The following is a 17,134-nucleotide window of genomic DNA, read 5'->3' as shown; positions in this document are numbered from 1 at the left end:
TATTTTTCAGGCCGCACACAGGACAGATGTCCCATTAACTTTTGACTTTCACTACAGACATCATTGTTTCAATTTGACAAAGGGCACCACATAGTATAAATTTTGTTATTTATCCTTTGAAATGATAATTTAAAAGGTGTATGAAATGGGGACAGTATTAATTTTGCAATCCAACTCAAAATATGAAAACCCTGTATTTCCAGGAATCAAATATTGGCAGGACAGCAAAGAATGCAGTGTGTGAATCTATTTATTTTAAAGTAATCATGCAAGTTTACTCTAACTTTATATAAAAAGGTATACCTAAATAGCTGCCAGATGGCTCAATATCTGTTTTTCAATGTGTGGTATTGGTCCTGATACTGAAATGAAAACTTCCTCTACAAAAATAAACAAACAAATAAATAAATAAGATCTCAATGTTAATCTCTGCTCTTCTCTCTTAGAAGCCAAGCATAATGCAGCTTTAATTTTTAAATTAGACTATTTAAAAATCTAAAACAAGAAAAAGAACTGAGTTTAAACACTAAAAATGAAAATGCAACTTCCCTTTCTAGAGGCAAAAAGATTTATGCTTTTTAAAGAGATTTAAAAATACATACTTTTACCAAAAGATATATGTTAAGCCATATTTTAAGCCATTTTCATATTTACTTTATAAAATATGTTATATGGCTTAGCAGCCAGGCAATTAGATGCCTTTCTAGTGAATACAATTACTAATACAGATGCTTTCCCTCTAAACTTTAGATGTTATTTTTTTTCTTTTGCCATGAAAAAGGGATATGATTTCTTTAAATTTAGGGGGAAAATGCAAAATGGGGACGAATTTGGAAAAAAACAAAACATAATGAATAGCATCCCCTCTTCTGCATGCTCTTTGCCAGCTCCAAACTTGTAAAGCTCCAATATTGCTGCACTTTCTTCAAGCATGCAAATAAAACAAACATCTATCCAAAACAGTAAGCATCAATGGTTGTTTCATATTTTTTTCCAAAAACACAAGGCCATGATCACAGTTCAACCACATTACAGGTTACAAATAGCAATATTAACACCACCAGTTGAGACTATAGTACTTTTCCTCCAAATGTCATTATCATTATGAAGCAGAGCAAAGTGCAACAGACAACACTACAAACTATTTTCTTAAATCGGCATGCAAAACTACTGTGTACAGGGCTTGAAATTCACTAGTTCTGCCAACCACCAACAACCTAAGAAATGTGTCAGACAACACAAATTTAGAGTGAGATCATTCAAAGTATACAAGAGGCAGAAAAATTTGTGAAAAGAAGTAAAGCCAGGATTTCCAGTAGGAATTTTTCATTAGTGATGGATTTTGCTTCAAGTTTGGAAACTAACCAATTTGTCATCTATTCCTCCATCCATGATGGTCTTTCATCTATCTGCTTCAGGAAAAAAGAGCAAACTAAATAAAATTGTTTTTTAGCATCTGAGTCATTCTGGAGTTACCCTTTTGAATATTAGCTATTTGTTTTTTAAAAAAAAACTGGATTTTTACCTACATATTTTTAGGGGTGTAGTGATGGTCACACAGTTAATGACTTAAGAAGGAAATCCCAAAATATTAAGATTTTGATAAAGGAGGACATTTTGACAAAGAAAATTTACAGTTAAAGCTGATGATTTTTCATACATATCACAACTCAAGATGACACCCATTTTCTAAGAATTAAATCAGTCAGGACTCTCTATGGTGCCTAATGCCCTGGTATCTGAGGGTGGCAGAACATTTATCAGGATTAACTCTGTAATTCCCAGGTGTTTTGGTTAAAGCCAAGGATAGTTCTCAAACCAAGTTTAAGGACAGCTTAAACATGTTTATTTGCCAATTTTAATAATGCCAGCAAAGAAAATGATCTGTGATACCACTTCAGAATAGTAAGTTTTGCTTTTGTCAATAACTAAAAGTTAAGTATATTAAAAGTATGACTCTCCACCACATAGATTATTTTACAAAGTGGAATAAAAATTTGCAACGCAATTAAATGATCTGTGAATGAAGGTTAAGTATCAGTCACCAGGCTATGATAATTCCGTAAGCCAATGGATACTATGTCTATGGCTACTCACAACTTGCTTTCTGAAAGTTTTTACAAATATAAGTCTTCAAGATATAAGCATATAAGTTGAATTAGTTTACATCATATCTATATGCATATTTAGTTGAAACTTCTTTTAACAGTAAGAATCTAAATTCAATAGTTTAACAATTCAATTTCTGCATAATAGCGCAAATCGTATTGGAAACTGATTTAAAATTTTCAGCTTTGGTAAATGCTGAAAGTCAGGCACAAGATATCAAGAGAAACATTAACATTAACCTCCACCCAAGCCCCGATTCTTTCCCACCATGGTTTCAAACGACAAATGATAATAATCTTTTCCAGGCTTAGTAACTACTCGTATACTAGGTGGCCCCTGACACTTTTCATATGACAGTTCGGCTACTCCTTTGTGATGAAATGTTAACATAGTGTCCTTAAGTGGGCTTAAGTTAATTTTAAATCATTATGTCAGTGCTAGAAATCAATTTTAAAGCAATACCTATTCAGGACAAGTTGGGAAAAAATATCCCTTTGTATGTCATTCATCATATTCTCTGCCAATCAGAGCTGAAGCACTATGCCAGTCAGTTAATACCACTTTCAGTGGTGCCTTTCAAAGGTAAGTGGTTAGTTCAGCACTTCACTGTCTCAAGGTAGCTAAAGTTCATACACCACCTGTTTTGTAGTGCTATTATTCAGTAGAAAGAACGCAAACTCTTGTTTCAACACACAAAACAGGATTCTTCCACTGTGAACACTCCACCTTGCTGGTCGCGCAACTGGGCTATTTAAGATCTTCTGAATGCGACTGATTTTTAAGACAAAATATAGCCCTATTCCTACTGGAAAATGCAAGATGGACAGCTCTTAAAAGGTTTCAAGCTTTAAGTAAGTTACTGCATTGCTAGAGAAAGGACAAGAAAGTATAGTGCAGGATACAGTTCTGTAATGATAAAAGATGTGATAAGGTAACATTGTTTATTTTTAATCATATGCTTCTTATATTGTGTGTTCTCATTTTTCTGCTCTACTTTCCAGGTGGTAAAAATACTATATCAAGTCAATTCAGCATATATTTTCCATCTATACAAGTCCACTCACTACAGAGTTTTCTACTAAAACAATTACCGATGAGTTGTGAATTTTTGACAATGTTTACACTCCAGTGGGACCAATACTAATAATGTTCTGTCAGCATTTCCATTATAAACTTTATTTTTTATGGATTTATGTCTTAGTCATAAACTTCTGTTAGGTTGAAACTTATTATTAAAATGATCAGATCAGAGATACTCTTTTCCGAATTGTTTTTTAGAATCAATTTCTAGTTTGAGAAGAGCTGCCCCCAAAAGAAAAAGGCTAATAAATAATAGGTAAGGATATCTGGGGGAAGGTGCTCGCAGCTCAAATGACCATGGGTACATTTATCCACCAAATTATAAAAAAACTGAGTCAAGTATGACTTAAAAGTTCATTGCAAAAATTAGTTTTAAGACACAGCATGAAGCATTCTTTCAAAGTTAACTGAATACTTACCTCTAACTCAAGTGAAAGTTGATCAGAATTAATGACGTGGTATTTAAGATGCTAAGTTGATAGATTATATGAGATAACTGTCAGATACTGTGGTGTGAAGCAGTTTAGGTGTCACATGTACAAAGGCTTGTCCAAACAAGGAAACTTGGAAAATTTTTCAGAAGAAAAAACTTAAAATAATAAAAGAGATACTGCTACCAGGGTGAGGTTTGGCATGCAAAGTTTCAACACTGAGCAAGTTTTATGGCCAAGCTATATGTCCTTAAAAATAGGGCTTTATCAATGGAAGCACTGGCACAACCTTCACTATAGTATTGCAAACAGTCACGCTATTTTATATAACCTAGACAAGAACGTCTTTTTAAAATCAAAAAGCTGGTTTATTTTAATATGTTGGGCTCAAAAATTTTTAACAAAAATAATTGGAACCGTTATTTTGCTTAAAATCTCAAAGGTGAAAAGTCCTGGAACAGACTTGGGACTGTATAAGAGTTTGGTTTATCAAGTTTGGCCAGTGTTTTTCTCGCACCATAGGTGAGCTACAACTGAGAGGAGCTCACTCCAGGAGGAGGACACTTCTGGCAAAGACTGACAAAGAAGGGTGTTTGTCAAGCAGGTGTGGGGTCACCTAAGAGTGTGACATTTCTTAGTCAATCCCCATGTTTCCAAAAAAAACTTCCCTGTATAAGATTTACCACTCCAACTTTTGAAAGTAATATACCTCTATTAAAGTGCTTTTTTCTATTCCTCCTTTTGTTTTAAATTTGTTTTCTTTTTTTAGGCAAAGCAACATAAGTATTTTTATTGAGGTTTTTATTTATTTATGTTTTAAAAGTCTGGAAAGATAAAGGCCACCACAAATCTTTCCATCTCTCAAAATTCTACCAGGCTAGCTTTAGTGTAAAATATGAAAAAGAGTAAAATGGAGTGGAAAGGAAAAACAACCTATCAAAAAGTGACAGGCTTTATTGTGTGCCAGGTGTTGTCTCTTTGTTAAAAAAAAAAAAAAAAAAAATTAAAAAGAAAAAAGAAAAAAAGCAACAAACACCAAAAACCAAAACCAAAAAACAATCCACCAAAAACAACTCTCATATCCCAAGAAGAAATTCATTTTAGTGGCCTTGGTCTCAGCATGGTCCTGCCAATTTCAAGCCCCGACCATACATGTATTCTCTAGATGGAATCAGTGGCTACAAAGCGGCCAGCGTATCGTTAGTCACAATACAACAGTAAGGTTGTGAACATACCTGAGCAATGTTCAAGGTCTAGAGCATTGGAGGATGGGCAGGACAAGACAGGACAGAACAAAAATAAAGGAAGAAAAAAAGAAAAGACAAAACAGTGACTATGAGGCCAGCCTCAAGGAACCCAGAGTCAGCACAAACCCTCCCACATGTTAAACCACCAAAAACAAACAAATATGCACCAAAAAAAAAAAAAAAACAGCAATGAGGCTGCGCTGAAGATTCCAAGGGTTATAAAAAAGAACACCCAAACAACAAAAAGTCAAAAATTATGGTTAAGTCATGTGTAGGTTTCTCTGGCAAAAGGTGTACTTGAAACTGGCCTTATAGAAAAAAAAGCAATGCAAAATAAACCAACTTTTAAAATATCTCCTTTTTAATTTAAACATTCTTAAAGCAATATATAAATGATAGGAATAATACATTGTTTAATAAACCATATATTTTTTTAAAATCACCAGATAGTTTTTAACTGTTTTGCTCAGTTAGCTATAGCAAAGAAAAGAGAAAAGAATAGTGCAGATTCTATGCAGAATTTACTAGGTTTCCAGCATAGTACAGTACCTGCTTATTTAAACCTAGCATATTGCAGACCATATCCCTGGAATAAGGCTGTTCCAATACATATCTCAACAAAGCAGTCTGTGGTTCAAACAGATCCTTTAAAGAAAATAAAAAAAAATTATTGCTTCAAATCAAAGTAAATGTTAATTCAAATAATTTGAAATTGGGATCAAAAAATCCTCTAAAGGCACTTGTTACCTTCACACAGTAGGCAGTATCTAGTGAGAAAAAAATCATAGGATTTTAGTGCTTGCAGTTAATCTGTTCCCACCCCTCACTTGTTAAGTGATAACTGAAGCAAGGGACTTGCCCAAAGGCGTACAGAGGATAAACTTAGAAATGACTTCAGCTAGTCACAGGAAAGTCTTAAGCATCAATGTAAGGAAAGGATTTTCTGCTCAGAAATCTAATCAAACTGGAATGGAGGCAGTTTCCAATCACTCCCATACAAGTGTAAACAAACACTATTTCCAAATTTGGAGATGACAAATGACTAGACAGCACAGGGGTTAAGAGTATAGATTCTGGACTCATATGGTCTGAGCTCAATGATTCTACCACTTCCTAAACATGGGGCCTTAGTCAAGTTACTACCCACTCTGTGTCTCAGTTTCATCATCGGTATAATGGAGATAATAAGAAGACAGTTAAGAATATGGTTTTGCAAAGTAAAGTTTTCAGAACACTGCCTGGCACACAGTAAGTGCACAATAAATTTATGTTTTTATTATTATTGCTATCATGATGATTTTATTTAGTTTACCACTTTTTCACATTCCAAAGTTTTGCTGACTAATATGCCAAGAGCCCAGATTGTCACCTTACTTCCACTATTTCACCCTTCTCTCTTTTAGACAAGTTTCCTAACCACCCTGTATATCACTTTTGACATGAAACACATGAAAAATATCTAGGCCTCCTGATACCCTGTTCTGTCATCACTCCCACCTCCAAGGTAATATAATGATCTATTAAATTTCATTATAGCTTTATGTCTATATCTGATGTTTCATTTTATTGATATTTGTGGGTATTTTTTCCTTTGAGAATTTTCTACTCCTCTTTTGTTGTGTCTCCCCATCCTCCTTTTTAAAAAATCTAATAGGCTCACTTCAAATTGTAAGGACACTGCAAATTCATGTTCCATCTCCCTTTGCAAAGGAAGAATGAAAACAAGAAATGAATTTAAAATTCAGCTTGCTAATTCCAAGTGCTTTTCCAGAGGTGGACCACTACAGTATAAACACCTGCAATATCGCAAACTCCAGGGTGCACGTGGATATTGGAATCACATTTTAAACCATAAACTATCTTTCATTAAATATTTATAAATAAAAAAATATTTACTTCTTCAGTCTCTGAAAAGACAAGTTAGCATCACAAATCATATAATCAAGGATGGAGAGTGTTAGACCAAAAGTTCCATTATAATATTTAGCAACATACCTTATCATATGGCAAAAGGCCTTTCAAAGGAAAACGAAGAGTTGCAGGATCCAATTTCCATGAATTACAAATGGCACCCGAGTTATTTACAACTGGCAGAAGGCTGCAGCGGCCTGCATGTAATATAAAAAATGTTTTTTAAGTAACGTGAACACAGCAATGCTTGGTCCTCCATTCATTCCCTCTAGAAATATTTAATGGATATCTATTTTGAACCAGGCCCTGGTTTTAAAAATTTTTTAATTAGGTAGAAGTTCGTGAATTATCTTTGATTATTTTTAGTCCTGATGGTTGGAGACCAATTTGTATAGGCCTTCCAAACTCAAAAATGTTGCATTTGTCCAAGTATCTAGGACAGAGGTCAGCGGACTATAATCCATGGGCCAAATCCAGTTTGTCACCTCTTTTTATAAAGCCGCATTGGATCACTGATGCTTGTGCACTTCAATGGCACAGTTGAGCAGCTACAACAGATTGCATAGCCCACAAAACCTAAAATATTTATTATATCACCATTTAAAGAAAAAGTTTGAGACCTCTCAAGTCTAGGGTCAACACAATTAATTTTAAGCATGATGTTTCCAGAGGCCTTAGATGGAGCTCATGACTACTGGCTCATATATCCAACCGCCTGATGAATATTGCTACTTGGATGTCCCATGAATTAGCATTCTAGCTCAACATGTCTTAAATTAACTCATCATCATCCTTCTCAAACCTACACCGCTTCCATAATTTGTTGACAGCAATATCCACTCTGTCACAAAAGCTAGAGACCTAGGAATTATCTATCTAGAGTTTGTTTAGTTTAGTTTTGTATTTCAGTGTCTAGAATGGCACCTGACTCATAAGAAGTGCTCAAAATTTGGTCATTGACTAAATAATGATCTATATTCCCAGACAGTTCTGAAGTCACCATGATTTCTAGAAATAATCCAGGAGTATATATGGGCACTGCAAAAATTGCCAAATCACATGCTTATTTTTTAAAAAAAATCTGAGAGCCAGCCTAATGAAACATGAAAAAATGGAAAACAAAGTAAATTAAGTAGAGAGCACAGGTGTGACTTGGAAAGGGCTGAAAGAGCCTGACAGTCTTGTTTGTGTGCTGTGACCTCAGAGGGACAGGTCTGTTGAGATTTCCAGTTGCTTAGAGATTCCATGATGCTTTACTGGCTCTATTCAAAGTTCCCTCTGATCACCAGGAAATGTATCTTCTGGAATGGCTCTACCTGAAGCTTAGACCTGATCCAGGCAGTTGCTTTTCCCTCCCGACATTCAGCACACAAAGCACCTGAAAATCAGTAAAAGGCTCCTATTGTTAAGCTCCTAGAGAGTTACTAAAGTGACAAGCGACCAAGACATGTAAGATGCCATCCGATAACTTTAATAGTCAAATTATTAAAAATCACCTACTATTTAGTATATTTTAAATTAGAATCCTACCACAAATGGAGTTTATCCTTGCTGTGGGCCTGAAGGTATCCACAAAGTCTGATACCAGGTTTCCAAGTAACTAAAAACAAAACAAAACAAAAAATAAACAAGTAAAATCAAGGTTTCTCTGAATATAGTGATCATTTAGATAAAATGAGATACTATGTAAAGATTTAGTACAATGCCTGGCCCTTTAAAATTACTCAAAGGTTTGGTCTCTTTTACTTCCTTCCAAACAGTTACTGACCAGCTCATCTGTCCCTGAAACAAGCCAAGTCATGACGCCATGTCCTTAGCTATTTGGTGAAGCTATGTATATTTTATCACATGGTATATAAATTATCTCAACAGAAGAGCAGAGAAATGAAAGAAAGGAATACATCATAATGATAAAAAATACATATATATTATCTAAGGATAAAAGTGACCATTTAAAAAAATAACCACACAAAAAATAAGATTATACCACCTCACTCCAGTCAGAATGGCTATCAATAAATCAACAAACAAGTGCTGGCAAGGCTGTGAAGAAAAGGGAACCCTGGTGCACTGTTGGTGGGACCACAGATTGATGCAGCCATTATGGAAATCAGTATGAGGGTATCTCAAAAAACTGGAAATGGAACTACGTATGACTCAGCAATTCCACTCTTAGGTATCTATCCAGAGAAACCCAATACGTTAATTTGAAAAAATATATGCACCCCTATGTTCATTGCAGCTCTTTTTACAATAGCCAAGACTTGGAAACAACTGAAATGCCCATCGGTAGATGACTGGATTAAGAAACTGTGGTACATTAATACAATGGAGTATTACTCTGCTATAAAGAATGAAATCCTACCATTTGCAACGATATGGACGGACCTAGAGAACACTATGTTAAGTAAAACAAGTCAGTCGGAGAAAGACAAATACCATATGATCTCACTTATATGTGGAATCTAAAGAACTGAATAAACGAACAAAGTAAACAGAAATGGTCTGAGAGACACAGAGGAAAATCCGACGGTTGCTAGATGGGAGGGGGCGGGATGAGGGGGAAGGGATTAGACAGCATAAATAGGTAACTACAATACTGCCACAGGGATGTGAAAGAGAGTTCGGGGAATATAATGAATAATGTTGTAAATATTTTGCAAGGTGTCACATGGTCACATGTCTTATTAGGGAGACCACTTCATGGATGGGGTAGAGGCTTATCACTGCACTATACACCTGAAGCTGATGTTCTATAATATTGTATGTCAACTATAATTGAATATATATAGTCACGGGATGTGGAGTATAGTGTGGGGAGTGGAGTCAATGGAATTGTAATAGATATGTATGATATGGGGGGGGAGTGGGGCAGCAGATGGGGGGAGGGGGGTTCTCACTTTGTGAGGGCTGAAAAGGATAACTATTGCATTGTTTTGTATACCTGACACTAAAAAAAAAAAAAAAGAAAAAAAAAAGAAATAGATTTAAAAAAATAATAATAAGATTAGCAGAAATACTAAAAATTTTGGAAAATATCAAATTTACCCAGTGTGGAAGTTTTCCCTCAGGATATAGTTTCCTGATCTCTGTGACTGCAAAATAGGCTGGTAATAAACAGGCATTTCTTTCCAAGATATATCCTATAACCTGGGAAAAATAAAAGGGTAATGTTGTTGTTCTTCACTAGTCCCACAGATGAGCCCTTTAAAGGCAACAACAGGATATTAAAAAGTAGAAATATTATTTCATTAATGTACTGGGCTTAAACCTTACCATAAAGGAATTCACTTATATGTGAAGAATCTCTAAAAAACAAAGATTACAACAAAATGGATTGCTGATGGTTAGTAAATAACATTGACAATGCTTTAAATATTGGTAGACTCCAACAGCAGAGCAACAGACCAAAGTAAAAAATCTTGCAAATTAGTTATATAGTACAAAGATCTTTTAGATCTTTTAAGCGGTCCATAGGATATCTTGTAATGGGTGGAAATATTACTTTAATATCTATATTGTTGTTTTCATAATTAAAAAACATAAATTAATGAAAATTTCCTTCTGAAATATAATAAAAGTGAAACAGCATCTTTAAAACTAAAAGTGATTTTTGTAGAAGTAAACAAATGAAATATTCCACAAATTACCATGGCGTTTAAAAGCACAGAATTATATAAAACTAGACTTTCCTGAGGTTATGATAAAGGAACTGCAGACATGTATATGTTACCTCTCTTGCTGCTAGAAGCTGCTGTACAACAGCTGAGCTCACTGTATTGGGAATTGTCAAGATTTTCTCCAAAATCACTTTTAAGAGATCGCGAACACCCTGATATAAGAAAAAAAGTCATAGGTTAAAACTAAGTAATGTCCCCTGTGCTAGTTAAACTTCTACAGGTTTCAAGATTATACATTCAGAAAAAAATGTTACCCTCAAATGTTACCTTCAATTTTTCTGAATCAGAGCTAATATTCAAGTCCCTAACATTAACCTAAGAGTCATGCTCTAAAACAGAATTCTAAAAAAAGTCTGGTAGTATGAACGAACAAAGAAAGTCACTTATCAATAAAAATTAACCTTTCCACATTCTGCTAAACTTTTTTGACCTTCACAACATTAGAAAAGTTTCTACTGTAACAAGAATCCAAAAAAGCTTAATGTGGGCTTATAGATGGAAATACAGTTGTTAAATAGAACTTGAAAATACTCTGAAAACATGGGCAATAATAATAAACTTTCTGGCAGATGACCGTTTCTGCTCATTCCTTTCTAATTTTGTTCTCCATTCTCATCCATAACCTTTAATCCTTCAAATTTATTCAATATACCTTAATCCCTCAAACTTATCCAACAAGGCTATTCTGTTAATCATTCATTTCCTCATTATCTATTATTACAAGTTGCATTATTTCAAAGCAGAATCTGCTATAGAGAAGAAATTTCGTTCAACCATTCACTTATTGAGTATAAACTATGGGATCAATCTTGTAAAAAAAAAAAAAGATGGACAAAACATATACATGGAAGAAATCAGAAAAACTAGAAAAATAAAGCACCGTACAAACAAGAAGGTAAAAACTGCATATTAACCTGCTAAAGAAACTGAAGTTCAAGTAAAGAGAAAATAATCAGAAAAGGCTTCTTAGAATTAATTTTGTATTAAGTCATGATTCAAATAAATAATTAGTAAGTCATTTTAGATTGGAGAAAATACAGACATAAGCATAGGACCAGGTACTGGCAATTCTTTCAAAAAGGACAATACCATAGTGGCTTCAACAAAGCAGAATGGCTTTTGCAGCTATGGAAATACTGAGCTGCATTATGACACACGATTAAGAGTGTATATGCAGTTGTTTTTGGTCAAGAGCAGAGTGCTAAAGATACTAGCTACGGAAGGCCATGTGTCCCGGGAAGGTCAAGGTGGAGGTGATACACCACTTGCTCCTCTCAGCAGTGAATGCCTACATCCTCTCTCAGGTCCACGCATCTCTCCTCTGTGCTCTTTTATTTGAAAGGGACCCAACATCGTAAGATCGCATCTTCAGATCTGTGGCATGAAGAAACCCAAAGTTGGCTTGGTGACTTCCCTACTCATCGTAAAAACATATTAGCCGACTGCATGTTTAAGAATGCTGTGAGGGGAGCAGAGGAGCTGCGGGACACACTGAATGATGTTAAACCCCTTTGGGAAATACAACAAAAAAAACAGATTTTGTAAATGCTTTCGCTTCATTCCTCCCATCTGAAATGAAGAAAAATACAAATGAGAAAGAAATTAATCATGCCCGAAAGTGATTACTTTTTAATAATTAGGAAAAAAAATACCTTGTAATCCACTCCCCCAATTATTTTCCGAACCAGTTGAAATGTTAAGGCCCAAAGCTGTGTTCTTTCCCATTCAAGAGTGTCAGAGTTTATCAGGGATTCACAAACCATCCTAGAAAAAAGGAATACCCATTCCAGTTACTAGACAGAATTTTGCGAGTTTTCTAATCATCAATGTGTGTGTACTCTGGATATTATATTTGTCGTACTAAGCATTTTTCATAAAGGTACGTTATTACTCAAGTACACTTTTAAAAATTTAGGAATAGTATTGGGTTGTTGGAAAAGTCATGACGTATTTTTTCTATGTTTTCCGTTGCAAAAATGCATCATGACTTTTCTGACAACCCAATATTTTGCATATTTTATTTGTATGAAAGAATAAACAAAGTAGAACTAAATGATATTCATAATATTTTTACTAGCAAGAAATCTATCAAAAGATAGATGGTTAAATGTTTACCATCTATCAGCTTGTGGCAGATTGTATTTTCCCAAGATGGCTGCAATAAGATTTTCAATCCTCAGGCTTTTTTGAAATGTGACGCTGATATTCCTCACGTGAAGAGGTGGGAAGAGAGTCTACATTCTCTTTCCTTAAATCTGGACAGGCCTAAGACTATGGCAAAAGGGACAGTGTGTGACTTCCGAGGCAAAGTGATACAGCTTCTGCCTAGATGTGTTTTCAATATTTGCTCTTGGACTCCACCATGCTGAGAAAGTCCAGGTCACATGGAGAGGGCACATGCAGGTTCCAGCCAATAGCCCAAGGGAGGTCCAGTGATAGCCAGGCATCAACCACCAGACATATGAATGGGGAAGCCTTTGTCATGACTTCAGTCCTAGCCACCATCTGACTGCAATCACGAACCCTCAGAAAAAACTGTCTACTAAGCCCAGTCAACCACCATAGCCACAGGTGTCCATAAAATGATTATTATTGTTCTAAGCTGTACCATTTTGAGGCAATTCATAGCAAAAGTTAACTGGAAAACAGCTCATCAAGGTGAGTGATGTTAGCCCCTGGGCTGAAAGGGAAAGCCTGCCTGTTTTTGAGCCTTTAAATATATAATTCTAAGAATATAAGAAACTAAAACCTGAGGTATTATGAAGTATTGCTTGTTGAGCCTAATGTCCTTTACCATTTCCTTGTCCTTTTACAACAACCTCAACCAATTTCCAAATATTAGTAAAAAAGAAAATTCTCCGATTGCTGATACCCATCATTAAACATACCTGGGTGGAAGGAGACCAGTCTCGACTGCCATTGCTAAACAGTCATAAAGAAAAGAAATTCTTTTAGGACTATGTTGGCCATGAATGAATTTAACAATCCACTGGATGCACTGTTCATGAGATTCCTGGAAAATTAGAAAATGATTATATTTTAGGTCTAAAGTTATATTTTGTAATTAATATAGCTAATGCTACACCTGGGTGTATACGAAGACTATGAATGAGATACTCCACTATAAACATTCACGGATGGAGACAATTTAAAAAAAAAAAAAGGAAAAAAATTCAGATTCAGTATTTCAGTTATATTAAACTTAAAATCTTACCATTATAAAGATTAAACTCCCATCATTTTTATTATTTTATTTGGGACCTCCAAAAGGAGTAAGATTTTATTAACATGATCAATAGAAAAACTCTAACACAGATTATGTAAGGCATTGTAAGCAGTGACCTTAACGGCAGATATAAATATTTCTGTCACGGGGGAAAAAAATCCATTATGGGTTAGTACATCAGTCTCATGAGAATTTAGTGGGAATCTAATCCTTATGAGCTCAATCAATCATGAATTCAGCGACATAGCAAATTTCTAGGCTTCTATGACTTTAAATCTGATATGAAATGTAGTGCTCATATCAAAGTCTGTCTTCTAGGACATCCTCAAAAGAGCCTGTGTCCTGTTCCTCTTCATTCCCACTGTCCCTAATATATACTTCTATGGTTGATCATATAATGCTGATTTACAAATATTACCTTCTTTCAGGCTCCCTCATTAGAATATAATATTCTTGGAGATAAGGGCCATACCTTCACTCATAAAATGTTTAAAAAATCATTAAAAATTTTAAATATTTTGGAAAGATGGTCAACATTACTCAGAGAAATGTAAAATAAAATTACACTGAGATAAAATTTCTCATGTTTTAGATTGGCAAAGATCAAAAAGCTCATGAACACTCTATTGTGAGGCTATAGGAAATATACACTCTTATATATTGCTAATGGGAGTATAAATTGGTGACTCTTATGGAAAGCTACTAGGCAATTTCTATAAAAATTACAAATAGACATACCTTCTGACTCAGCAATACTACTTCCAGGAATTTATTCTGTGTCCCATGTATAACATTATTCATTTTGCATTGTTTTAAGGTGGAAAAGATAAGAAGCAACCTAAATGTCAGTCAGTAGGGGACTGGTTAAAAAAAAGGAAGGTACAGCCATAAAATAAATAAATATTATGCTGGAAGCAAGGAAGGAAGGCAGAAATTTGAACTTTTAGTGGAATGCTGTAGAATGACTTTCAGAATTTATTAATAAGGGTGAAAAAAGCAAGGTGCTAATGAACAGTGTACATAATATATGATCATTTTATAAAAATGATTGTATATGCATAAAATACTTCTAGAAGGAAATACAAACTGAGAATCCTGGCTACAGACAGGAAAAAGAACAGGTAATTAAGCTGAGAGACGAAAGAGACTATTAATTGGGTCCACCTTTTTGTACCTTTTGCATTTGGAACCACATGAATATATTACCTATTAAAACTCTTTAAAAAAAGAATGTTTTGTTGCTATATGATCCATGTCTGAGTGGCAAGTCTTACCACCAGGGGATCAACTGCAAACATTTTCCTGCCTATAATGAACCATAAGAAGATAATGAAGTCTTTAAGGATCACACATTTTGTCTTTTTCAGGGATACCTTTTCTGGTGACTGTTCTTTGTAATTAAATTTTACTGCTCCTTTCCTCATTTTTATTATAATATCTTTATGTCCTTATTATAAAATTGTATCCTTATTGTGGTATTTCTGTATCTTTCCTGTAGTATCTCTATATCAATACTATGCCAGTTCCTTTGTTGAGAAAATGAAAATTTATCCTTTATAATCCCTAATACAGCTGTTTTCACGTACACCAAATAAATGAGAATAGGATAAAAGTGGTTTTATGTAATCTAACATGGAGAGATTTTCAAAAACATCTCACACTGTGCTGTCATCAACTTCAATTCTCAATACAGGTTCCCCACTGGAAGACAAACTGAAACAAATGGAAACCAAAATAGGCAACTAAAACATGATGACAATTTTATCTCTCCCTTTCCAGAAAGATCTCAACAGCAACATCAAAGTAAATGTAAAAAAAAGAAGGGGTCAAAAGTTAACAGTGAAATGTATTAAAAATGCAGTACTCACCTGGGAAAGACCACCCCAAAACTGTCTGAAAGCCCCCAAACAGCTAATTAGTTTTGTTTTTTCATCTTCAGGGGTGTCCATAAACATGCTAGAAACAAAAATCACATTATTTGCCACTAGTTTTTAAAAGGTAATTCAACATAACTAGAACTGTGGATCTTATAAATCTCCAAGAAAAAACTGAGTAAAATGTTAACAAAGACACACCCGTGTAAGAACACAAAAATCTGCCATGCAGATACTCACCCAGGGAAAGCCTCTTCTATAATTTCCGTTTTCTGCAAAAAAAAAAAAAAAAAAAAAAAACAAAATGTGAATTAAAAAAAAAAAAAAGAGGGCCCTCCCTGAGTAAAATATTACAATGTAACACTGGGCAAGTCACCTTAGTCACCTACACGCAGAAACTAACAATGCCTGCCAGGCCTGTCACAACGGGTATTGTGGATTTCAAGGAAGCTTTGAATTTGACAGCAGTTTGAGAATCGCTAAACCTTTGCGCGCACACACAGTGTCACCACAAAGGACAGGTGGGGGAGAAGCTGTCCGAGCCGGGTTCCTTAATCTGCTGCCCCCAAACCTCCCCCTCGCCCGGCCGTAGTCCTGAATCCCTGGCCCTTTCACTCACCACCACCTCCTCAAAAATGCTCTGCAGTTGCGTCTCCATCTGTACCATCGCCTCCGCCTTCCTTGGGCGCCCGGCGCGCTGCCTGGGAGCAGGCCCAAGCTCCGGGAATAGACCGGCAGAGGGGCGGAGACGCCCTCAGGAAACCACAGGTCGAACGAGTCGCTTTCCACCCCAAGTGCTCAACTGAGTCCCCTCCAAGATCCAGCAAACAACCGAGGCCTGCACGGAAGCACCGGGAAGCTCCTGGTGCTTTCCGATTACCAAACCCCCGGAAACGAGGGACCGAGCCACATGGTTCCGCGAGTCAAAAGAGAGCGCCCCCAAGCGGCGCCTCGAGCCTAAGTCACCCAGAGGCATTGTCGGCTGCAGGCCACCACCTCCTGGCAGAAGCGGGTGTTGCTTCCTCCTCGGGTCTAAAGCTTTTGCATATTGGAAAGGAAAAAAGGCTTGCAGCCCAGGGGCTTCAGCCTGCAGACAGTTTCTGCGGCACCCTGGGTGAAACTGATGGTGGCTGCTGACTTTGTCCTGCAGCTCCGTCAGCAGCTTTGAGCCAGGAGTTGAAACAATACTCATCTTGACCACAGAGGCCATATCTTCTCAACTGTGGTAGCATCAGTGCCGGACACATAGTAGGTTTTCAATGAATGTTTAAAAAGAATGCATCATTGTGGCTCAGTTGGTTAAGAGCTTGCTCAAGAGTTAGAGCTCTGAGCAACAGCGGTTTGATTCCTGGCCCAAAAAAAAAAAAAAAAAATAAATCATTATTATTGATTTTTAATTGGAATAATATTTACCATTTCTTCTAATTATAATCTAAAAATAATATTTATCAGTTACTGAACACCTATAGCCTATTTGGTGGGAATGGGGGTGGAGGAGGGTGGCAAAGAGGAAGGCTGACCCNAAAAAGAATGCATCATTGTGGCTCAGTTGGTTAAGAGCTTGCTCAAGAGTTAG

At 35.8% G+C, this 17,134-nt stretch overlaps 1 protein-coding gene across 2 annotated transcripts in view; it reads right to left on the bottom strand.

Moving 5' to 3' along the window:
* MED23 (mediator complex subunit 23) overlaps positions 1-16,428 on the bottom strand; it is a 42,703-nt gene extending 26,275 nt beyond the window's left edge. The window contains exons 1-11 of one of the 2 annotated variants that reach the window (XM_019663496.1): positions 16,178-16,428; positions 15,799-15,830; positions 15,553-15,640; positions 13,347-13,471; positions 12,111-12,222; positions 10,512-10,610; positions 9,827-9,928; positions 8,309-8,378; positions 6,863-6,975; positions 5,417-5,512; positions 4,856-4,873 (exon numbers count right to left, since the gene is read on the bottom strand). In XM_019663496.1, the coding sequence (XP_019519041.1) occupies positions 4,856-4,873; positions 5,417-5,512; positions 6,863-6,975; positions 8,309-8,378; positions 9,827-9,928; positions 10,512-10,610; positions 12,111-12,222; positions 13,347-13,471; positions 15,553-15,640; positions 15,799-15,830; positions 16,178-16,225 (903 nt within the window). In that variant the 5' untranslated portion in view covers positions 16,226-16,428. The remainder of the gene's footprint in view (positions 1-4,855; positions 4,874-5,416; positions 5,513-6,862; positions 6,976-8,308; positions 8,379-9,826; positions 9,929-10,511; positions 10,611-12,110; positions 12,223-13,346; positions 13,472-15,552; positions 15,641-15,798; positions 15,831-16,177) is intronic. The other variant, XM_019663497.1, reaches the window with a different exon arrangement.
* Positions 16,429-17,134: the final 706 nt, after the last annotated feature.

The sequence above is a fragment of the Hipposideros armiger genome, unplaced genomic scaffold (assembly GCF_001890085.2).
Source record: "Hipposideros armiger isolate ML-2016 unplaced genomic scaffold, ASM189008v1 scaffold_391, whole genome shotgun sequence".
In the NCBI taxonomy this organism is placed as follows: Eukaryota; Metazoa; Chordata; class Mammalia; order Chiroptera; family Hipposideridae; genus Hipposideros; species Hipposideros armiger.
The sequence above is the reverse complement of the archived record's forward strand: the minus strand, read 5'-3'. Positions and strand labels throughout refer to the sequence as shown.